Source organism: Eublepharis macularius, chromosome 14, assembly GCF_028583425.1.
Source record: "Eublepharis macularius isolate TG4126 chromosome 14, MPM_Emac_v1.0, whole genome shotgun sequence".
NCBI classification, from domain to species: Eukaryota; Metazoa; Chordata; class Lepidosauria; order Squamata; family Eublepharidae; genus Eublepharis; species Eublepharis macularius.
In genome coordinates this window covers 10783890-10808302 of record NC_072803.1, presented here as the reverse complement: position 1 = coordinate 10808302, position 24413 = coordinate 10783890, and the positions used below count along the sequence as shown (strand labels likewise).

At 45.8% G+C, this 24413-nt stretch overlaps 1 protein-coding gene across 1 annotated transcript in view; it reads left to right on the top strand.

The window, feature by feature from the left end:
• The window catches only part of LOC129342670 (beta-galactosidase-1-like protein 2), a 71979-nt gene that overhangs the window by 16560 nt on the left and 31006 nt on the right, over nucleotides 1-24413 (top strand). The window contains 5 exon segments of the mRNA XM_054998546.1: nucleotides 385-453; nucleotides 2323-2418; nucleotides 8760-8868; nucleotides 10527-10619; nucleotides 20184-20265. Coding sequence (XP_054854521.1) covers nucleotides 385-453; nucleotides 2323-2418; nucleotides 8760-8868; nucleotides 10527-10619; nucleotides 20184-20265 — 449 coding nt within the window.

Below are 24413 nucleotides of genomic sequence, written 5' to 3'. Positions count from 1 at the left end.
TTCATAGCTATGGAGCACCTACTCTCAGGCACAGCATTACCTACAAAGATGTACCTTGATATATTCTGCAGGTGTTACATCCCATATTCAAATGGGATTTGACATTTAAAAGGGCAAGGTCTCTGTTACATCTTGAAAATGTTTCCCCTTCTTTTTCCTCTGAGTGAAACCGAAGGAAAACATTTCCCCACACCTTGACTGAAATGTGGTGGTGGTGGGGAGATGAAATAGTTTTGGGGGGGGGCAGACAAAGGTCATGGGCTACCAGTGGTTTGTCTTTGTTTGGTCAGGAGACAAGGATAGGCAGCCAATTCCTTGCTTTATTATTTTGACCTTGAATCCAGCATCCAGCTATGATGCAGCCAATTTATTCTGCATTTACAGATATGTTCCATGGAATCTTCATGAGTCAGCAAGAGGGAAGTTTGATTTCAGCGGAAATCTGGATCTGCAGTAAGTATTTAGGGATCCAGTGTCCCATGGCCTTAAAAACAACAACAACTGGGATCTACCGCCCAAACATTCCTTTGATGATGGTTGTTGTGGGTTTTCCGGGCTGTATTGCCGTGGTCTTGGCATTGTAGTTCCTGACGTTTCGCCAGCAGCTGTGGCTGGCATCTTCAGAGGTGTAGCACCAAAAGATATCTTTTGGTGCTACACCTCTGAAGATGCCAGCCACAGCTGCTGGCGAAACGTCAGGAACTACAATGCCAAGACCACGGCAATACAGCCCGGAAAACCCACAACAACCATCGTTCTCCGGCCGTGAAAGCCTTCGACAATACATTCCTTTGATGGTTGTGAACAAATGTACTCACAGAAAAAATTGTATGTATTTAATTTTGTTCAGTTTATCCCAGTTGCAAAAATATCAGAGAGGTTTTGTGGAATTTTGAACCTTGGGCGCTGACTACAGTGTAACAGGGCTGCTTGAGAATCATATTTTATCCTCAGCCCCCATAGCTAGAAGCTCTCCAAAGGCTGCGAGAATTCATCTAATGAATGAAAAAAACACAAATTGCTTAGAAGGAAATTACATGGCATCACTTGTGTAATTTGTGCGTGCAATTGTTTTGTGATGATCCAGAATCACATTTTTCTCAGTGCACACTGATGCCATACTACACTGTGGGTTCTGACTGGGGACCCCTTAGTCTGGGGCATGAGATAAAAGTATGGTGGATTGATCACATGTCTGTACCTGTGTCATATTCCCCTCCTGCTCAAGGAGGCTGAAATGTATCTTGGCTGTGAACTCCGAAGGCATTTGGCTGGCCACTGCTGAAAATGGAATGCCAGGTTCTCGGTCTCTCCACTTCTTACGCGGTGCTCAGAAGAAAATAGTTATTGTCAGGGGTCATTTCGTAGAAGAAGCTGCAGGAACTCATTAGCATATGCCACACCCCTTGCCGACACCAGAAGTGTGTCATTAGCATAACTGATTTGCATATGCCACACCCCCTGACATTACCTATCCCGGCTGTTTTGGACCCAATCCTGGCTATTCAGGGCTGAAATTGGGCCCAAAATGGCAAAAAGGGGCTGAAAATGGCTGAAAAGGTGCCCAAAACAGTCAAAATTGGGCCACTGCTGAGCAGGAGAGTGATCCACCACCTGTCAGAGGCCAGATCCTGGCCATTTTGGGACCCATCCTGGCTGTTTTAGGCCCAATTGTGGCCGTTTGGGGCCCAGTCCAGGCCAAAGCGAGCCCAAAATGGCCAAAAATCAGGTGGGCAGGGCCACCTGACATGTGACCTCTTTGGAGAACTACCGGAACTGCGTTCCTGCGTGTTCCCCCTCAAAATGAGCCCTGGTTATTGTAATCAGTGTAACCTCTGTCTCAATGTTCTGTGATAGATGGTGATAGTATTGAAACCTAGCCAGCAATTGGTTGAACTGCTGTGATGTCACAGAGGAGCTGGGCGAGTGTAGGGGACAAAGGAAAAAGGAACAAAGTAATAGGAAGGGGTCTATGAAAGGAGGAGGTAGGGTTCCAGTAACTTAGAGGGGAGGCATAGGAAAGGAGGGGAGCGACAGAAGAGAATAATGAAAACAAGAGGGAGTGGGGCAAAGGGGAGACCATGTGCTGAGAGAAAAAAGTGAGAATGGACAGGCGATGAAGAGGTAAGGAGGGCTGAAGTTTTCAGAATGCTTTGACTCAACCAGCTTTATTTCATTGTGGTTTGTCTCTTCCCTACTGTCCAGGCATTTGGCTTGTTCCTTTCCCAACTGATTTGGGTTTCTGTGAGGACCAATAGGTATCATATCTCAGAACTGCATGTGCAATGGCGGCTGTCTAATGCTTTTTCGATCTCCGACTAGGGCTTTCATTAAGACCGCAGCGGAGGTTGGGCTGTGGGTGATTCTGCGTCCAGGACCTTACATCTGCTCCGAGTGGGACCTTGGCGGCTTGCCCAGGTGAGGTTGTTTGAATGTTGATGGCCCGTTTGATTTGGAAGACGTCTCCCTGGGATGGGCTTCTTGCATTTCAGAGAACAGAAATGTGGTACTCCTAATGTAGACCGGAGGGGTGGGGGGCCGTTTTGGAACCTGTAGCATCTCACGGGAACAGAATGCAAAGTGGGAGAAGGCGCACCTCCCTCCACGAGTGGGGTTTTCTTGCTGCCAGACCTCTGCTTTATTCCTTCTCCTTCTTGTGCTCTGCCCCCCCCCCCCCAAACAACTCGTGTACCTTCCTGTGACTCCAGTGTGGATTTCGGCACCCATATCCCCCACCCCGTGACAATCTGTGCAGGCTTTCTCCCATGCCTTGCCCCCCCCCTTTTAAATGCTTGCTGCATTTAATCATTTTAAAAGTTCGTTTGGATCTTCTGTTAGGGAACGGGTACTTGATAGCCTGTCCAGGCATTTGGCTTGTCTCTTTCCCAACTGTTTTGAGTCTGGTTTGGTTTGGTTTGGCTGAAACTCCGGCATCTTTCTTCTTTTCTCCCCTGGTGAGCCTGATCGCTTCTCCCTCTGTTCTCTCTGACAGCTTTGTGGAGATACTTGAAAACTGCTAGCCTACCGTCTCCCTGCCACGAAGCATATATGCTTACCATTGAAGCGGCTATTTCCCCTCCTTGAGGTTCCCTGGAAACTGTAATTCTGGGGAAGTTGAGCTTAGCGCTGTGAGGATTTCAGGCCCTTCCCAGAGGAAATGAGGGAACAGCTTTGACGTAAACCTTTCGTTGTAATCTGTCTTCCAGCTAGAGGCAGGAGGGCCGCTAGAGCTAGTGTGGTGTAGGAGTTAAGAACATTGGACTAGAATCTGGGAGTGCCGGGTTCAGATTCCCACTCTGCCATGGAAGCTCACTGGGTGACTTTGGGCCTGTCATGCACACTCAGCCTAACCCGCCTCACAGGGTTGTTGTGAGGATAAAACGGAGGAAAGGAGAACGATGTTAGCCGCTCTGGGTCCCCATGGGGAGAGAGGCGGGAAGTAAATAAAAAATACAATAAATAGCTACATCTCTTGTTCATCTGCAGGCATCCTTAGGATCGAGAGCTAGAGATTTCCAGTCCAAGTCCGAAGACAGCACCCTGGGAGATCTACGTCTCATTTCTTCACTCTTGTGTTCCACAGAGTGAAAATTATTTCTTAGATAGATTGCCCCTGGATAGGGAGCTCGTTCAGAGAATCCTTAGCCACCTCACGAAACCACCATTCCCAGCATCCTTTAGGGAAAGCCATGATAAACTGCTATGAAAACAGATCAAGATGGGTAGCCGTGTTAGTCTGTCTGTAGCAGTAGAAAACAGTGAGAGAGTCCAGTAGCACCTATAAGACTAACAGAATTTGTGGTAGGGGTATGAGCCTTCATGTTATCTGAAGAAGTGAGCTGTGACTCAAGGAAGCTCGTATCCTACTACAAATGTTGTTAGTTCTATAGGTGCTACTGGACTCTTGCTCTTTTCTACTGCTATGAAAACAGGGATTTTTGAAGATTTGCATTCTTTTCAAGTTACTCGCATTGCACCTCCCGTACACAATCCGGAGACCGTTTGCATTTCTCTCTCTCTCTCACTCGAACACCTTAGGGATTTCAGAGATAGAGAGAGGCAGGTGGCCCAATGAATAGACCAAGCTGTTTCCAACATATGAAGCAGGCTAGTAAGATACATGGCGTTTGGAGTTAGTAGAGAACGGGGTGGGGGTGGGAGGGAACAACAATAGATGAGCTTATGCAGACTGGAAGGAATGAGGAGTCTAATGTCAGGGTACTTCTGTTACGACCAGGGACACAAGGGCTGCTTGTTTGTGGACTTGGCTCTTCTGGCTTTGCTTATTCAAAAGAATGTATTTTTTCCCAGCCTCCTACACAAAAGCAGCTGATAACGATCCATGGAAACTGGTTATAAGCACCCCAAAGAGGGAGCGCTGCAAACACCGGGCATGCCCCTCTGCACTTTGCATCAAAACCAAATAACCAGCGTGGACTACCAAAAGTGTTCCTCTTTGGCGCTCAAAGCAAAGAATGCAAATATATAAACACACACACATACCCACACCCCTCCGTCTGCTTGCTTTGCATCAACTCCCGGTTTTTGAGATTTTCAACAATATTTGAAATATTGTGAGTCACTACAACAGATAGTGTGATTACAACAGGAAAGGTAAGAAAAGACAGACAATAGGAATGGAGAAGAGGAGAGCCTCCAGAAGCCCTGATGCGGGAACAGTGCTTATTATGTTTTATACTGTTCTGATGTGTGCTTGGAGAGTACTGTCAAGTCATAGCTGACTTACGGCGACCCCTGCTGGGTTTCTCCAGGCAACAGACTAACCGAGGTAGTATTCCATTGCCTGCCTCTGCGACCCTGGTCTTCTTTGGAGGTCTCCCATCCAATTACCAACCTAGGTTGACCCTGCTGAGCTGAGATCTGACATGATCGGGCATGCCTGGGTTATCCAGGGCATGGTACACTGTTCCTACAACATTGCTAAATTTTGTAATCCTTCTTGAGTCTCAGGGACAAAGACAGACCATAAATAAAGAAAATAAATGAAGTACAAAGGAACCGTATCTCCCGAATGCTGCAGCTTTTCTCCCAGGAATGGTCTGCAAGCTTCTAAATCCTGTCTTTACAACCAACGAGTCCAGAAACTTGTTTTGAAATTAACACCAAACCAGATTCTTTGGAATCTTTCCAATTTCATTTCAAAATTTGCCCCGGGAAGGAACTGCCCTGCGCTTAGGATTCTGCATTACGTAATGCCTCATTATGCCTTAAAATAGGCGAAGAAAATGTGGGATAAGACTCATTGGGAGCCACTTCTGTGCTAATGGCACATGGTCATGTGTAGAGATGGGCACAAACTGAAATACGAACCAAAATTAAGCACGAACCAGGTCGGTTCATGGTTCGCGAACCAGCAGTTCGTCAGATCCCATTTCTAACGAACCACCACAAATGTTAGGCTGGTTCATTTGGTTCATTTTTTGGTTCGTCACTGCAGACAGCCTGGTGCCAGTCAGTCAGTTTCCTAGGCAACAGGGGATGGGCTTTCTGCAGACCTTCTGCTGACCCGGAAGTGAACTTCTGCTGGCCTGGAAGTGATGGTTTTCTGACCTGGATGTGACATTTTCACGAACCAAACGAACCGGTTCGCGAACCAGGGGCAGGTTCGTGAAAGTTCGTGGTTTGTAGTGCGTGAAATTTGACGAACCACATGGTTCGTTTTTTCCCAGTTCATGCCCAACTCTAGTCATGTGTCCATTGTTGTTGCCCCTTCATACTCTGGGAATCCATGCTCATCAGATGTGACAAGTTGCTTGCGGTTTGCTATCAAAAGTGTTGCTCTTGCAATATTGCAGAGTATCCTGATTTAGACTAGGAAATGTAGTCAAGAACTCCAGGCGTGTGTCACAGAGTGACTTTGGCTTATCCATTTTCCCTCCCCGTATAAAGGTGCTAACGGCTAATGCCAGCAGGTTGTTTTCTGGATTCTCTTTGCACCTGGGTTCATTTTATTGTCTCCCCTGGGACTCGCATGTGATGCTGATGGGCAGGGAATACTTCCATCCCTCCTCAGTGCCCGGCATCAACGTGGCCTCCAGCAAGAGGCTTGAAGAGCATATGGGGCATCCTAAAGTGCTTAGAATCCCTCCTGGTTACAAGATCTCAAGGGGGCTCCCAGCATGCATCAGTTTCATGCTTATTTCCCCACCCCAACCCCCGCTTGTTGTTCTCTACTAGCTGTTTAGCCTTTGCAGAGCTCAGCTCCAACCTTGCCTCACACATCTCTGTTGCAATTCGCATCCACTCCCACCTTCTAAATTGGATGCCCCCATTTGTAAAGTTACTTTACAGAGTACCGTTGTTTCCAAAAACTCTGGTCATCCATTCTTTGTATTTGAGATGGAATTTGTTTTCTTTCAGTGCTTTGATAATGTTTCTAATCATGACAGATTTCTTTTTCCGCAGGCAGTTTCACTTTTCTTCTCCATTTGACCGTTCTTTTATCTTTATGTAGCTATTTAGGAAAGGTATATGTCACCTCTCCCATCAATTCCTTAAGGCAACTTATAAAAATAGAAACAATTTAAAATTCTATTTGAAACAACGTCGTTGAAAATAAAATTAATGCAAACAGCTTCCAATAAAACCAAGAGCAGGAACACTATAAGAATGGCATGAAAGCAAGCTAAAGCTACCAAAAAATAAAGCAGAAAGTGGCATTTACAAGAAAAATTTAAAAGGTATCAAAAAGGCAAAGAAAACGTGGGATAAAACTCAATTAAAAGCCAGGACAAACAAGAATGTCTTGGCTTGGGGCCAGAATAGCAATGGACTGAGTGCAGGGCAAACTTTTAGAGAGCATCACGTTCCACAGATGGGGTGCCATCACGAAGAAAGTCCTACCCCTCGTTGCTGCCTGTCTCCCCTTCATGGGCTTGTGCACAGAGAGCACGATTGGAGAGGAAAGTCTTTATTTTCCTCACAATTTCCATCCTTTAAAAACACAAAAGCCCCTTCCCCAAGTACTGCCTCCACAATAATGAATGATCCCTCTTGTGCATCTAGGATGTCTAGCAATCTCCCTAGGAGATGATCTTTTTGAGGGCCCTTTGGACATGGGCTGGTAAGTCAGGGACGGGTCGAAGACCACTATCCAAGAAGAAAATTCGACATATCCTTTTCTCTTTCAATAGGTGTAACCAGGTGTGTCAGGACTCGATCCTTCTGAGAACCTGACAGGCGGCCGGCTGATACTCATTTGTTTCATATGAAATTATTTCATCAGGGGTCCTCTATGCGCTGTACCCCAGATTGGCAGACACACATAACACATTCCTGTGTGCCTACCGATCTGGGGTGGAGTGGATAGAAGACCCCTGATGAAATAATTTCATATGAAACAAGTGGCGCATGGCTTGGGTTTTTTTGAAGGCCCTTACTTACCTGTCCCATACTTACCTGTTGGATTTATACATACCTTTCCTGGAGCACCTTGGAGTACCCACGCACCTGCAAGAGAATAGGAAATATAATATTAGGAGTGATTGGACTTCTTCACATTGACGGTCCGTCCGTTGCCTGTATCTGTATGGAATATTATATATAGATCTATTTTTGTATGAGGATATTGCCTGTATTTATTATGTAAGATACTGTTTACTGTATTTAATCTGACTATTGAGCACTTGTACACTTTACAGTTAATAGAAATTTATATTGTTAATTGGAGTACTAGTTCTTTCCCTAGATTGTGGATTCCCACTTTTGGTTCTAGCTTTTTGTTCTGGGGAGGCTTGTCTTGTGTGATACAGTCCCTTTAATAACTTGGCTGTGAAGATGGGCTGAAGCATATTATAAGAACTCAGGAGCAATCACAGTGGGAGAAGGCAAGCAGGGGTCAGAGGATGGGACTTTAGGAGAATGCATCTCTTGACTCTCCCCATCTTAGCAGAGGCAAGGCCAGTTATGAAAGATGGGCACACAGAGGCATATTTCCTTAAAGTGTACTGATCGCTGGAGCAATTATAATGCCGGATTTTGACTGGGATGCATGGAGCAGATGCTGCTCTAGCCACAAACCTTCCTCCTCCGTCTTCTTAAGCCCTCATCAGAAACTCCTTTCGCTTTTCTAGAGATTTCTATATCGTTCCATGTCAGCAACAAATATTTGGTGGGGACCATCAGACAAACTGAGTATATTTAACCAGAAGGAGAGGGGACATGATTGCCTTCTTCAGATACCTGAAGGACTGTCCCACCGAAGAGCGCAAATGCTTGTTTTTTGCTGCTCCAAAGGGAAAAAACTAGATCCAATAAGTTTGAATTACAGGATGGTAGCTTTCGGTTGAACAGTAGGAGAAACTTTGTAACGGTAAAAGTGGTTTGACAGTGGAAGCAGTGATCTAGAGTGATGGTGGGCTATCCCTTGCTCTGGAGGTCTTTGAACGCGGAGTGGATAGCCATATGCTGGCCTAGCTTTGGATTTCCAGCATGAGGCATGGGAGGTTGGACTATATGGAACACAAGACCCTCTACTAATTCTAGGGCCGTGAAGCCCTCCTGGTAGTTTATACCGTCACTAAATTGAATTATCATGAAGAATACAGTGTCAGGAACAGCAAGGAGAGATTAACATGTTAGCAGCTCGACGCAACAAACATCCTGGGGAAGCGAGAAAGACCCCTGGGCTTGGTTCCAAAGGAAATCTTTCTACGGCAGGCTGGCCCGTCCGGCCTATTGAATTCTTTTCTTCACAAGTTCCAGTTGTCACCCTTCTCATTAGCTGTTTTCCGCCCTAGCTGGCTGCTTCAAGACCCCAACATGCAGCTGAGGACAACCTACAAAGGTTTCACGGAGGCCGTGGATGCGTATTTTGATCACCTGATGCGCAAAGTGGTTCCACTTCAGGTACAGGGGCGAAAGGGGAGTCTTGGTCTTGCTGCCAAGTCTCCCACGTTTTATATGACGTTGTTAGGATAGTTGCTAGATACAGTGTTCCCAAAGTTGTGCAGAATTTTTTTGGGTGAGTTTTTTCCCCCCGCAAGTCGCTATGTCATTTTTGTGGGGCACAGAGATTTTCTCAATGGAGCAGCGCTTCCCCGGGGGTGAAAAACCATCTTTTGCTGCAAAGTTATGACCCTTCCTCCTTTCTCGGCAACATGCTTACTAGGTGAGGTGGAGGAATTATGCCAGGCCTCACACCGTGGATTGTCACCTTCCTTCTGCCAATTTGCAGCAAGAGCCTTTCAGACTGCCACGAGGGGGAAAGAATCACCCTCCACATATTGTTCTACCTCTGGTAAAAGAGGCGAATGACTCCTTTTAAAATGGTTGCCAGGTACTTTGGGCCACCCTATTCTACTCCTCTGTTACTGGAAATGGGGGCCCCTGTTTCAGTTTGATCTTAGTTTTGGCATTGTGTGGACCTGCTTGAACTTCTGCTGGCTATAGCAGCTTTGTAGACATATATCTGTTCAAGATGGGTAGACGTGTTAGTCTGTCTGTAGCAGCAGAAAAGAGCAAGAGTCCAGTAGCACCTATAAGACTAACTAAATTTGTGGTAGGGTATGAGCTTTTGTGAGTCACAGCTCACTTCTTTAGATATACCACATATATTTGTTCAGTTCAATGCCCATATCAGTAGGTCCAGAGGAGTTAGCTGTGTTAGTTCTGTAGTCACAAAATAGTAAAGAGTCCAGTAACACCTTTAAGACTAAGCAACTTTATTGTAGTGTAAGATTTCGAGAACCACAGCTCTCTTCATCAGATGCAACTTTATTGTAGCATAAGCTTTCGAGAACCGCAGCTCTCTTCATCAGATGCATCTGACGATGCATCTGACGAAGACAGCTGTGGTTCTCGAAAGCTTATGCTACAATAAAGTTGGTTAATCTTAAAGGTGCTACTGGACTTCTTACATCAGTAGGGGAAAGTTTTCCTTGTTTTATTAGGGGATTTGGAAAGGTACTAGACCTGCTTCCTGCAGCATGTGAGTTTTACACTCTTTCCAGCACGGGTGGCCTAAATTCTTTGCTCTCCATGCTGGTGAAGTTGAAACACATTTGCATGAATTGCTGTGGTGCCCAGGGGACCTGGCTCAGTAGTGAAGCTCATGCTTTGCATGCAGAAGGCCCCAGGTTCATTTCCCCGTGTCTTTCCTTAAAGCAGCATTTACCAACATGCGGTCAGACAGCTTGTGGAAGTGGGTCCCAGACTTTTGCCGTTTTATTGATTTGTACATGCTCTTTTTTAAAATAATGATGCCAAGTAAATTTGCTCTTGTTCTGCAGAGCCACTGCCACGTCAAGTAAAAATACTGAGCCGGATCAGCCAGGAATATGATAGGGTGCTAGGCTGTTTGATATGTTACAATGATGAATGATAACACTTTTATGACTTTTCTATGTGCCCCTTATTTCATTCCTAATGTGCCTGTTTCAGTGAACTCCTTGGAGAAAAATGTAGCCAACCTATATGAGCTGCCTCTTCAGTTCAGGGACTTTTCGTATTTGGCTTAGATCTCCCTGATGTTGAGCGTTGGCTGACGTTGCCTCTCCTCTCTCTAGTACAAGAAAGGGGGGCCGATCATTGCCGTGCAAGTGGAGAATGAATACGGTTCCTATGCCCAAGACCCAAACTACATGCTGTACATAAAAATGGTAATGTTGACCCTCTGCCATCTTCTCAAACTCCTGTCATTGTTCCTGGTTCTGCTTTCACCTTTTTATTTTCTGTTTTTCCTCCATGCCCCACATATGCCCAGTTTGAGAGTTTGGAAGCTTTGGCGTAGCCTCAGCCCAGCCGCCTCTGGTTCTATGTTCCATTTCTTCTCCCTCAGTGGGAAGTGACGTCAGGCAAGTGATGACGTCAGGCAAGTGATGTCTCCCCAGTGGAAAGTGATTCCTGGCAAAGTTTTGCACTATGTTTGCACCACGTTTTAGCTTCAGAACCTTTTTACCCGCAGCAGGATTTTGCCTTGGAATATGTGAATTGGTTTTAATAATTAAAAGGTGTGCACGCAGATGGCATTTTTAAGCAGTAATATTGGGATAGTACTTCAGAACACTTTAGAAACATCATATCAGTAATTCTTACAACAACCCCACAAGGTAGGTCAATGCCCCCTCTTGTAACTGGATTTTTTTCTCCCTCCACATCATTTATTATTTTTACTGGTATTTATAGTTTTTGCTCTTTTGGTTTTCTGTGTTTGAGAGAGTGTGTGTTCCCCGGAGGGGTGGGGGGTAGAATAGGCTAAAATGAGATGGATCTTTTAACTAATTTGGATATGCCATGAATATGAAGGGGTTTGTTATTTTAAGGTTGCCAACTCCACACTGGAAATTCCTGGAGATTTGGGGGGGAGTGAGCCTGGGAAGGGGAGGGAACTCAGAGTGGTATAATGACACAGAGTCCATCCTCCAAAGCAGCCATTTTCTTCAGGGGAATTGGATCTTTGCAGTCTGCAGATCAGTTGTAAATCTGGTAGGTCTCCAGGCCCCACATGGAGGTTGGCAACCCTATTTTCAGAGGCAGTGTGTCATAGCAGTTTGATTGTCTGACCATGACTGGGAATCAAAGGGAGGGAATAAAATATAAGAGGTAGTGTATTTACTATTCTATTGCTTTTATTTTTTTATGTTTGCACTTATTATTAGGTTTATCTATGCAGTTTTCATATTATGCTCTTGTTTACAAATTATGACATTGCACTATATTTTACGCCCTCACCTGGATAGCCCAGGCAAGCCCGGTCTTGTCTGATCTTAGAAACTAAGCAGGGTCAGCCTTGGTTTGTAATCGGATGGGAGAGCTCCAAAGAAGACCAGGGTGCAGAGGCAGGCAATGGCAAACCACCTCTGTTAGTCTCTTGCCTTGAAAAATCCAGCCGGAGTCGCAGTAAGTCAGCTACGACTTGATGACACTTTCCATCACCAGCATTATATTTTGTAATAATTTTCCTGCCACCTCAAGAGCTCTAGAAGAGAGCACCAGATAGAAATGCTTTGCATAAATAAAGGGGAACAAAATATTTCCAGACCAGCTCGCAAGCAAATTCCAGCCCTGTCCTCTCTCTCTAAGTCTCTCTACATGAGACATCTGACGCGTGAAGAACACATGTTGGGAGATGCAATGGTAGCCGGGAAGGGCAGTTTAAAAAGACAGAGCCAGCTCTGTCTTTTTAAACACTGGAGCTTTGTGAATGGGTTGTGAAATGCCAGAAGGGAAATTTCAGACCATGATAACCTCTCCAGGTCCAAGCCCGGCTCTAGAAGGCAGCTCTAGCCTATTTCCATCCTTTGGTGCTCTCTGGTCGAGATCCCACACAGTTTTAGACTGGAGAGGAGAAATTGACAGAGGCTTTAGCAAGGCCAAGATGAAATTAACAAACCCTCTGAGGAGCGATCTTCTTCAGCTCTGTCTTTTTAAACTAAGCTTCCCAGCTAACATTGCATCTCCCTACGCTGGACGAACACGCGCCAGGGTGTCTCGTGTAGAGAGACTCTCTCTTTCTCTTGCTCTCTCTCTCTCTCTCTCTCTCTTGCATTTTGTGGATGAGCATTTTGCTGTTTTTTATTTTATGCCCCAAGTTTCGATTCTACTTGCCAGTCAGTTCAAAAGGCTCAGAGCCCTCCATTTAAATCGTATTAATTTTTAATTGCAAGCCTCCTTGAACAGGACTCTGATCAGGAAGCACAGAAATCTCTTAAATAAATAATTTTAAACCCCCCCCCCCCCCAAAAAAAACCCTGCAGTATAATTGATGCAACCGCACAATGAAAGCATAACATTAAAAGGCAACTTTCTCCAGCCATAAAATATTTTACCCAGGGTCTGTGCTTGGCATCTCTCTTTTAAAGAGAGGCTGTATTGAAAAAGGAGTGGACAGAATCTTTCTTCAACACCTTTAGGGTTTGTGCAAGCTACCCATTCCAAGTAGGGCAGAAGCAATCCGACGCACCTTGGACTGATCGGCTGCCCCAGGGCCTTCCTTGCTGGGGATTATTATGCTCAATCCTGTAATCTGAAGCTCAGCCCTAGGCAGGCTAATTTTACTAATGCTTCACTCTGCTGCCTGCAGAGATCTTGCCTCAGCTCAGGTCTTCGAGGTGGGCAACAGGAGCTGACAGACAACCCAAATAAGGCCGTTTTGAGCTTGGCGAATGCGCTCCGAGCCACCCCCTCTTGGCTGGTTGAAAGGCAACACGGCTGCAAGACGTTAATTACCAAGGGCCTAATTAGAGACCAGCCGTTGTTTTCTACTCAGCCCTATCTCAGGGAAATGATTCCTGCTTTGGGGGCAAAGGGCGTCCCGGAGGGGAGGTGTTTACCTTGTATCCTGCCGGTTTGTGCTGCCAGAAGCTTTGTAACTTGGCTGTTAAAAGCTGTCATCCTGCAGTGAGGTCGGATGAAGATGGTTCCTTCTGCTTCTGAGTGCCCTCTCCCACTCCCTTGGCCCCACAGGACACAAAAAGGAAGGGAGAAACTCTCAGGGCCCAGAATGCAAAGGAAAATAAAACATATAATTATCGTAGCTAGGGCTTTTTTTCATCTGGAACGCAGTGGAACGGTGTTCCGGAACCTCTTGAAAATGGTCACATGGCTGGTGGCCCCGCCCCCTGATCTCCAGACAGAGGGGAGTTTAGCTTGCCCTCAGCGGCGCGGAGGGCAATCTCAACTCCCCCCTGTCTGGAGATCAGGGGGCGGGGCCACCAGCCATGTGACCATTTTCTCCGAGGGCAACCCACTGAGTTCCACCACCTCTTTTCCCAGAAAAAAAAGCCCTGATCACTTTTATGATGATTTTACATCCAGGTCTCATAAATTGTAACAACACTTTAACAGAGTGAGAGAATACATAAAATCATCCCGTGTCAAATTTAATTTTGACACGCTTTGTGACTTTTTACCATGTACGTATGAATCTGGCCAGTGCAGTGTCGTGATTAGAGCTTCGGACTATGCCTGGGGAAACCCGGGTTCAAAGCCCTGTTTGCCTTGAAACCCACTAAGTGACCTTGGGCTGGTCATTCTCTCAGCATTACGTTCCTCACAGGGTTGCTTTGAAGAGAAAGGAACGACGCATGCCCGTCTAGAGAGTGCCTTGGAAAAAGGGCAGAATAAAATTGCTCTATAAATTAGGTGTTGATTTGGAAAGAGGGATAGTCTGCTTTTGTATGCAAAAAGCTTTCAAGTGGCTTGCAAGAAGGGCTGCAAAACCCACAGTGAGGGCAAGAGATCCCCTGCCTTGCGCTCTCATTGCCTGCTGCTGCTCCGAGCAATGGGGGGGTGGGGAGGTGGCAGCACCAGTGTGACATCACTTCTGGGGAAAGCCCAGAAGTCATAGTGGGTAGCTCTAGGAATCATCGGAAACTACCATAGAAGTTCAGTTAATTCCTAGAGCTACCAGCTGGCACGTTCATGTTTTCCCCTGAAGTGATGCCATCACACAGGCAATGCCACCTGCCACCAGGCCCACGTCCCCAACTCTCCCATGGATTGCCAGGTCTAGCAACCCTGAAGGGAATACAGTTCAATACACATCAACAAAACAAAGGGAAGCAATAGAGTAGATAAAAGATGCCGTAATCAAGCAGGATAAAGCAACCGGAGATGGATAAAGCCAGGTAAAAATCAATTAAAACCAAAGAAACGTCTTCTAAGACAGCAGCCAGCAAGTGACTCATTAAAGGGCTCAGTGAATTTTCAAAGTCTGGCATCGAAAAGAGATTAATGGGTAGGATCCGATGGGTCCGTCCCACTAGTGGAAGTGCTTTCTGCTGGTGAAGGAGCCCGTCCCCTGGTGTAAGCATCTAAAGTCGGGAAGGTTTCAGGTTTGTTTGTTTTTTTGGTCTCTAAGGTGCCACTAGACTCAAATCCTTGAGACAAGAGAGGCTTCTTCTGCCAGAGGAGAGCATGCCTGCAGGTCTTTCCCAATGCTTGGCACCTCACAAATGTGCCCAGGGAGGGTGCTCCACAATCAGGGTGCCACCACCAAATAGGCCCCTACAGTCTCTCTCAGGGGCTGACTTGGTGGAACTATATATACAGTGAGTTTCTGGCCACAAGGCTCATCCGCTGCCAAAGAGGAGTTTTAAGAGAGTGAAGACGGAGGTTTGCCATTGAAATCACCTTTGGGAATTCTTCATTCCAAGTTCACTGAACGAGCTGCATGCAGGCTGAGTTCCCTACTGAGTATGTGAGTGTGACTTCCAGACCAAGGCATAATAGTAAAGAGTCCAGTAGCTCCTTTAAGACTAAGCGACTTTATTGTAGCATAAGCTTTCGAGAGCCACAGCTCTCTTCGTCAGATGCGACTGATGAAGAGAGCTGTGGCTCTCAAAAGCTTATGCTACAATAAAGCTGCTTAGTCTTAAAGGTGCTACTGGACTCTACTATTTTGCAACTGCAGACTAGCACGGCTAATTCCTCTGGATCTAAGACCAAGGCATGTTCATTTAACCTCTTGGGCATACCCCCAAAATAGCATCATGTGTGAATCAGCCGCTCAGTTGCAAACCTGGGGTTTTAGCGCTGCCTTACTTGACCTGTTTAGATGCCTTTCTATTAAAAGAGTGAGAGATTAGCAGGATTAGATTGGCTCGAAGCAGCCAATCTGTGGGCATTCAGCCATTAGGGAACTAAGGAGAAAGTCTCATCCCCTCTCCGATGGGCAATGATTTCATTGTTGCCTGTTTGGAGAGTGTATACAAGCGAGGGTATCACAGAATCAGAACAGCAAATCAAAAACAAATAGCCGTGAAAACTAACTAGCAAATCCGTCAAGAGTTGTCCAAAACTATCTGACTCAACTCTTTAACTTGCCAGGAGCAATTTAAGAAAACATATCATAAATATAAAGCTGTATTTATGATGCTTAACAACAATTTCTAATAGTACATCATACATTTCTATCTGAACTATGACAAAGTCAGGTAAGATTCAAACCGTACAAAGAGTATCGATAACCCCTTACTCAAAATTCCTATGTACAGCAAAAGAATCTCCAATCAATAAAGTGCTAGTACTTATTGATCCTTCGCAGAATGTACAATAACTTATCAGATACAATCAATTGTATAAAGCTAATTTCTAGAAAAATATCCATTTGAAACAATGATTTTTTTTTAGTATACTTCAAATTGCATTGTTTCAAATTTATTGTGAAATATTTTCCTAGAAATCTTTCTCAGCATGTAGGAGGAAGCCGTGGGTGTGGCTTATACCTGTTGCCACCTCCCAGACTTACGCTGCTGCCATCCAGGTCCAAAGTGGTCTATCTTTGCAGCTCTCATGGAACCCCAGCAGGGGAAAGTGGTGCTTGTTGAGCTGTTGAGGAGCCAGAAATACAGCCAGATTCCCCCCTCAAATCTTCCCAAAGCAGATAGAGAGAACTCTTCTCCCTCTTGCCCCATAGCATGGTAGGGTGTGTATAGTGCATTAGCAGTGTTGTATAGTGGTTAGAGCGTTGGACTAGGGTCTGGGAGACTCAGGTTTGAATTCCCCCTCCACCATGCAAGCTTGCTGGGTGACCCGGGGCCAGCCGCACACTCTCAGCCTAACCTACTTCACAGGGTTGTTGTTGAGAAGCTAAAATAGAAGAGAGGAAAACCCTGTAAGCCATTTTGGGTCCCCCAATGATGTAAATAAATAAATAAACCTGGCTTGTCCAAAGGGGACTGAAAAGATCTCTGCAAAAAGAGTGTATCCAGATCTGCCAGGAGGCTGCGTCCCCGCTAGATGTTTTTCACACGGTCTTCTCAGTTTCTAGACCTCTCAAACTGGCTGCTTGTCCTACCAATGCCCACCTTGTGCAAGGTACGCAAGCGAGTATTCAGATCAGCTTCGCAATTTGAATGTGCGCACCTGGGCCCCTCCGCGCTGCTTCTATTTCTGTTTCTCTGGCCTCATTCTGCAAGCCATGGATGTGTCTCTGCCTGCTGTTCTTGCAGCCTGCGACAACGTGAATACAACACTGACTTTTTCCCCTTTCAAAAAAGCCTTGATTCTTTTAAGTAGCAACATATACGGTTTGGCGGTTACAAGTCTTGGGAAAACCTCCCTCCTTTGTGCCATCTCCTGATTTTGTGCATGTGTGGAATTCTGAGGGTGTCATTTGTTATAGCAAATGGCAGCCTCCTCCCATTTTTGTTAAAATCTTGACATTTGACTGTTCCAACAAAGGCTTCCTCTCCTCTCTTCTTAATTGCATCGTCTGTGCTGTACACGGCCGGCAAAGAGTGCTTCTCTGTACCGAAGCCATGATTCTTGGCTGAGGAAGGTCACCATTAGTCCCACTCTACAGATAAAGGAACGGAGGGGCTACTTGGAAAAAAACATGCATTGCTCCATTACAAACAGAGAGACACAGGGCTGGTTCTGTTCACTCCTGATAACTGGTCAAGAAGGAGATAGGACATAGGGGGTTTTTTGGCCTCTCTTTTGAGGTATCATGGGGAAACCATGGATGTCTAGCAGGGGTTCCTCAGAGCTGAGAGCTTTACCAACGCTAGTGGTCTTCTGTACTGTGGAGAGACAGGAGCATCTCGGAGGGCATTTCAGTGCACATTCTCAGTATGTAGTGGGCCCATGGTAAAGTCCTATCAATCAGGCCAGCGCGCTGCACAAACTCTCTGCACTCAGCAGACACCCCAGAACCCTTTGCAGTGCGCAGGGGGTCCTCAGTGGACACGACAATGCAGAAAGAGTTCTTTGAAGGCAGAGAATTGGAAGGCCATTTGGGGGAGGGACCCTGGCTTAGCAGTAGAGCATAGAAAGTTGCAGGTTCAATCCCCAGCACCTCCATTGAAAAGGATCTGGTGGAAAGTTATGTGAAAGACCTCTGCCTGAGATCTTGGAGAGCCTCTGCCCGACAGAGCAGAATGAATCTGCGGTCTGACTTGGGCCGTTCCCACATATGTTGAATAATGCACTTTCAATGCACTTTAGCAATCCTTTGGAAGTGGATTTTTTGTTCCACACATGGGAAAGCAGTTCCAAATGTTCACTAAAGAGTATTGAAAGTAGATTATCCAACATGTGTGGAAGCAGCCTTGCTGTAAGGCTTTTTTTGTCTGTTATAATCTGCTGTGGCTGAATAGCCCTTGAGAGCTGTATTTATTTTATTTTACGGTAATTTTTTTCCATCTTGGAGATTAAAAGAGACTGAAGTAACTTTTCTTAGGATTGCACTGTATAATGTATAGAGCAAATTTGTGCATATGTGTATTTGGGGGAGGGGGGTTGGGTAGATTTCATACTTTCCTATTTATGAATGCTAAATGTTTGGAAAGAGGACCCGATTCAGGGCTGAAGGGTTAGGTGAGATCATCTTCAAGTCACGCTGGTTTCTGGGTTAATAAAAATGTGAAATGTGTTCATATCTAGAGGGACCCAGAGAAAAGCAAACGTTTTCCTTTTTATGATGTCTTTCCTCAGCCCTTTCTTCTTCACCTTCATTCGCAGCTTTTTTTAAAAATCTGCCCAAATAAAATTAATGATTGTGTTTTGCAAGAGCAAGGGTTTTATCCATTACAACACATATTAGTAACAGCCCCAGTGTAACTACTGGTAATATATTCATTTTAACAGCAGAAATCTTCCCATCCAATCTGCATGCACTAAGCCTCATCCCTCCTGTTAGCTGCATTACAGCACAGTCCTAAGCAGATTTACACCCTTCTAAGATCACTGTCTTCAGTGGGCTGAGAAGGGTGCAACTCTGTTTAGGATTGCTCTATTAGCCTTTCTGCCTTTCCGTTGCCTGCATTCTGGATTGCCAAGTGTGCAATTATAAAATTTTGGATATTGTCAACAGGATCAGCCAGCCTCAGCAATGGCTCCCGAGATACCGATAATCTTGTGAGAGGAGACAGGTGGGGTGTTTGCTCCACAGTACACCCCTCAGTCATTTCTTTTCTCGGAATGAAATGGTGCAATGCACCAAAGAGGCAAAGGAGTTTCCCCCCACTGCAGCCGGTGGAAACTTTTTGCCTGTTCTTACCAGGAGGCCGACGACTCTGCGGTATTAATATGAACTGCTCAAGCAAGGAGCCAGGTTACTTTCGTCTGGAGTCTCGCAGCTGCGTGACACTCTCGCCCTCGTTCTCGTAGAAAAAAAACATTATGAACTGATGACCAGGAGACTTGGGAGCAATATTGGAACTAAGGGGAAGTGATTGAGTTAGCAAAGTGAAACAGTTTACAGGATGCCTCGTAATAATATATCCCCTGGAATGGTAACCTGGGGTGTTGTCATGGCGTATAGCGGCACAATCGTCAGCTGAGGGAGAAGTAATGTCGTGGCTTAGTTATAATCAGGGCTGTCAACGGTTTTAAAATCTTAGTTGATTTATGTCTTTCTGGATGTACAAAAAAGAAGAAAAAAACATTCCGTGAAACAGAAAGGAGACTACATTTTTTTAAAAGACAGTAAACAATGTGTTGCTGTCCCAGAAGGGGCACTTTTCCATTCTCTCTTATGCAGGTGAGAATGCCTCTTTTATGTCAGCACTTGCTGTCTGCCCTTTTTATAAGCACGTGTTCTTAAAAACCTGCAGCCTCATAAAACCAAGTCACAATTGGTTGATTTGCTTCTGCCCACCAACCAATGTGTCCCCGTAACCCTTGAAATGTATCTATTGCATGCGTTGTCTGCGATTAGCACTTTTCTTTTGTGTTTCTGTTCATGAAGGTCTATTCTCCTCCTCTCCGTTTATTTAGAAAATGTGTATGCTGACTCTTCCAAGGCCTGCTCAAGGCGGCTCACAAAGTAAAACACTACAATAAAATAATTTTTAAAAGCATAAAAATAAGTAGCCATAAAAACAAGCTGGAGCATAAAACAATAGCTGAAAAAGTGTATTTATAAAATCATTCTCAAGCTATGATGTGTTTGTGCCATTAAATATCAAAGGTAGCTTCAACCCCCAGGCATCTGTGGCTGGGACCTGGCCTGGTTGGGGTAGTGTGAGCTTAGGTCATGTGCACAGAAGATGAATGTGGGTGTGCTTTATGGGCCCTAGTGGTGCAGCCAGTACCAAACCTTCTGATTGGTTAGGATTGAAATTGATACCTCCTCAGTAATAAAGTACCTGCAGTATTTCTAGCTGTGACTTGCATCTCCAGAAGTTGCTTCCAGAGACCCTGGGATAGAGCTAGATACACCTGTCTCAAGTTCTGTGATGACGAGTACCAACATGGCGGTTCTTCTCTTCCCACAGGCCCTGTTAAGTCGGGGGATTGTGGAAATGTTGATGACCTCCGACAATAAAGATGGGCTGTCATCTGGCTTGGTGGAAGGAGGTATGTAGTACGAAAGCTTATTGAGATAGGGTAGGACAAAATGGGTCAAGCAGTGGAGTTGATGATTTATTGGTTTATACACTGTGTCAGTTATAATAATATTTGATTTATATACCACCCTTCAGGACAACTTAATGCCCACTCAGAGCAGTTTACAAAGTATACTGTTATTATCCCCATAACAAAACGCCCTGTGAGGTGGGTGGGGTTAAGAGAGCTCCTAGAAGCTGTGACTGACCCAAAGTCACCCATCTGGCTTCAAGTGGAGGAGTGGGGAGTCAAACCTGGTTCTCCAGATTAGAGTCCCGCACTCTTAACCACTACACTAAACTGGCTCTCAAAGGAGTCTTCACCAGAGTTGCATCTTTGATCAAGAATCCTTTCTCCCCTCCCCAGCATAGTTCATGGGCCTAATTCCAGAAAAAGTTTAGAGAGCCGCCTTGGTGTTAGAAGAAATAAATTGCAAGCGTAGGTCTCAATCTACATAATTCAGATGGAGTCTGGATTTCTCCAAGTCTTCAGTGGGTAGGTTATGAGCCCTGCCCTGCCATCTGACCCTGATCTGTCGTCAGCATCATGCCCGGACTTCTGTCTGCCAGCATGCCGTTCTTATGGACCACACTTCCTTAGATTGCTGTGCATATGGATGGATGAGTCACAACTCAATGGTAGAGCCTGAGCTTGGTATGCAGAAGGTCCCAGGTTCAATCCCCGGTGTCTCCGATCAGGATTGGATACCCCATAAGGTTTAGGACAAACATACCTGAAGGACCATCTACACCCTTATGAACCTTCCTGACCACTGTAGACATCTTTGGAGGCCCAGCTTCAGGCGCCTCCCATCTTCTGAGATAAGGCGGGTGATATCCCAGGACAGGGCCTTCTTAGTAGTGGCATCAAAACTCTGGCACACCCACTCTAGGAAGATTCACCCATCCCCTTCTGTTCCCATCTTTCGCCAGTGGGTGAAGGCTTTTTTGTTTCACTTTGCATTCCCTCAATGATCTCCCTCCCCAATGTTTTAACTGTTTTTATCTTTTGTATTTTGTGTGTGTGTGATTTGTATATGTACAAGCGCACAAATGATTAGAAAATGTATATCCAGATTTTATTCTGTTTTTCCACCTTGATAAATATTTAAGCTGGTTCATAGAAAAAAAATATAATTACGGACTACAGGCGATTGGCGTCCCCATAAGGTACCAGAATCTGTGTGGTGCTATTCTCTCTCTCCTTCTAGGAAAGCCTGTATTAGTTTTAAAATAGTTTTAAAAAGGAAAAAAAAGATGTGATTAATAACATCTTAACCAGAATGCAAGTTAAATCTGCAACAGTGGCTGATTTTTAGCAGGGAAGCTGAAACGCTCAAAACCTCTCAGGATTAAACCTAATGGGCTGAAATGGCTTTTTTTGCATTTTAAAATCAAAACAATTTTCCACAGGTGCAATCCGCTTACATTTTCTTCAACAATCCGGTGCACCCTTTTTTCTTATTAAATTGGAGCTTAATACCTGAAGGTTTAATTAAAGTTGTTCACTCCAAAATTACAGGCCGAGAATTGGAGCCCTCCAGAAGGGTCTGCATGCTAAGGCAAGAGCTCGGAAGGGCCAAAGCGGCCGTGGCCAGCTTCCCTGGAGCTGCGCTGCCATTAACATGCTGTTTGTATCAAGACTGAATACCCTCTCCTTGACCCAGTGATTTCTGGTGGACACGAGGACACCAGGGTAGCTGGTTGTGAAAAAGCTGCTTTCAGAATTCTGGCCCTTTTAAAGGAGCCGTTCACTCCGTCTTTTCCCGGCAGAGTGGAACTACGTCCCCTCTCTCATTCCAAGTCAAAATACAGTTGTAAAATACAGCAGCCATTCAAAACCTTCCCAGCAGTCTCACTACACTTGACAGGGTGCTCTAACGCTACAGCAACCAATGGGCCGAAATGGGCTTCTGCATCAGGACGCCCTACCTGGATTTTTTAAATGACAGAGGCTTGACAGTTTGCATCAGTGTAGCATTCGCGGGCTCCAGCCTTGAATTCCAATTTTTTTCCTTGCAAACGACATCTGTAAACCTCGAGCAACTCTGATTGCTACCTATCATGTGGGTCACCTGTAATTTAAGTCCAGGTGACTCCCCGAGTCCCCGGCATAGGTTTGGAAGTCTCTTCTATTTCATTAGACCTCTGTATGGGTCTCTCCGCTTCCTCCATTCTCTCTTTGCAGTGGCATTTCCCTGCCTTGTCCACACGGGGCCACTCTTTCCTTGCCAGTGGGAGACCAAGGCGAGTTGGAGGGGGGGGGACAGGGACCGACCCACCGATCCATGCTCTGCCTCCCGCGCTGTTTACCTGCAGTGAAGCGCTCCTTCCTCCTTGTTTGAAGTTGTCTTCTCCAGCGGGTTGTGTGACGAGCGCGCCTTGATACCAGCTTGAGCTTGGGATGTCACAACAATCTGCTCATTAGAGTCAACATGTCAAGTAATCAGGAGTGCGGAATAACGAGAGCTCTCTGAGTGATGCCGCGGCAGAGGCAAGGCGGCTGCGAGAGCATGCTGAGAGCTGGGGGAATAAAATGCAGGGCTGGGGAAGGGAGGAAGATGTGGGGGTGGATTGGGGGAGAAGGAGGGAGACCCGCTGCAGACTCCTGGCAGGAAAACCATGGCAAGCGTTCCCACTGGTGCTTTGCTCCTCTGCACCTTTGCCTCCCCGGCCTTTCATTCTCTGAGGGATTTGCAAAGAGGACTGCCTTCTTCTGTGACCACCCATGGGTTTATTGACTCTTCTATCACCAGAGTAGAGCGTAGTCTCCGTCAAAATTGACTTCTCCAATTTGCAAACCAGCCAGAAGCCAGGAAATACGATGGCAGCTTTGGTCACCCAAGCAAAACCGCCGATCTTTACGGTCCTTCTAGACCATCGGAAGCCCCACCTCCAGGCAAGAGACAGAGAGCTCACAAGCCAATACAAACAACTGTGCAGCAGGGAGTGCACAGGGTGTGCCCCCCTCACCCCCCCCCCCGCAGCATACCAGCACCTAGATCTGTGGGTTTCTGGTTCCAGCCTTAGCGGCTTTTGACCCAGCCTTTTAAAAAATCTCCTAGTCATTGCTGGTCCAGCTACCAAAAAAGAGTTTGGATTCCACCTTGCTCTCTGTCTGAAGCTGCCTTATGGTTCGTCCCCATTAACTACTCCCTCCCAATGCTGTAACCAGAGGCCTAAGGGGGTTGCTGGGGACTGGACCTGGAACCCTCTGGGCACAAAGGATGTGCTCTACCCCTGGGCAACGGCTACTCCGACACATTCTCAGGCATATCTTGCTTCAGTGGATACACCTGTGACTAGGGGGAAAAAGCAGCACACCTCACAAAATAGTAAAGAGCACAGTTGCACCTTTAAGACTAACCAACTTTATAGTAGCATAAGCTTTCGAGAGCCACAGCTCTCTTGTGGCTCTTGAAAGCTTATGCTACTATAAAGTTGGTTAGTCTTAAAGGTGCTACTGGACTCTGGACTATTTTGTTACTACAGACTAACACGGCTAACTCCTCTGGATCTAAACCTCACGAAGCAACTTTGGTTTCTCCTGCATCCTACTTTGCATTGGAGAATTTCGTTGTTAAATGAACTTCTTCCTCGTATTTATTCTTCTGGCGATGGTAGTTACTTTGGGATTGAGTAGCTGTGGAAGAGAAAGTTCCTCAGCTGATGGGTTCTGTCCATCTTGCTGGGACACAAAATGTACACGACACGACCCAGAATCCTTCTCCACAGTCCTGTCTTAGGCCGCTTTTCTTTGTTCTGCTCATCAAAGGCAGTTGTAAGAATGCTAGACTGATGGATTGCGATGATTTCCTGGTTGAGATAGTGTAGGTTGGAGACTCGTAGTTGGTGGCCAGCTTATTCCTAGCTTCGGGCTATGCACCTTCCAGAGCTGATTTCAGCCCTGAACCATGACTCCGCCACTAAAACGAGGAGGTTGATGGCTCTTCCGATGCAACCTCACATGCTTCTGGGCTACTTTGGCATGCATCCTTTTCCCCCTCAGCATCCCTAATTGCTCTGCAAATACTAATTAAGCCTTCTGGTCCCCCACCCCCAAAAGTAGGGCTTGCAAACACTGAGCATTTTAAGCCAGAAGTGTGACCTCCAGTCTTT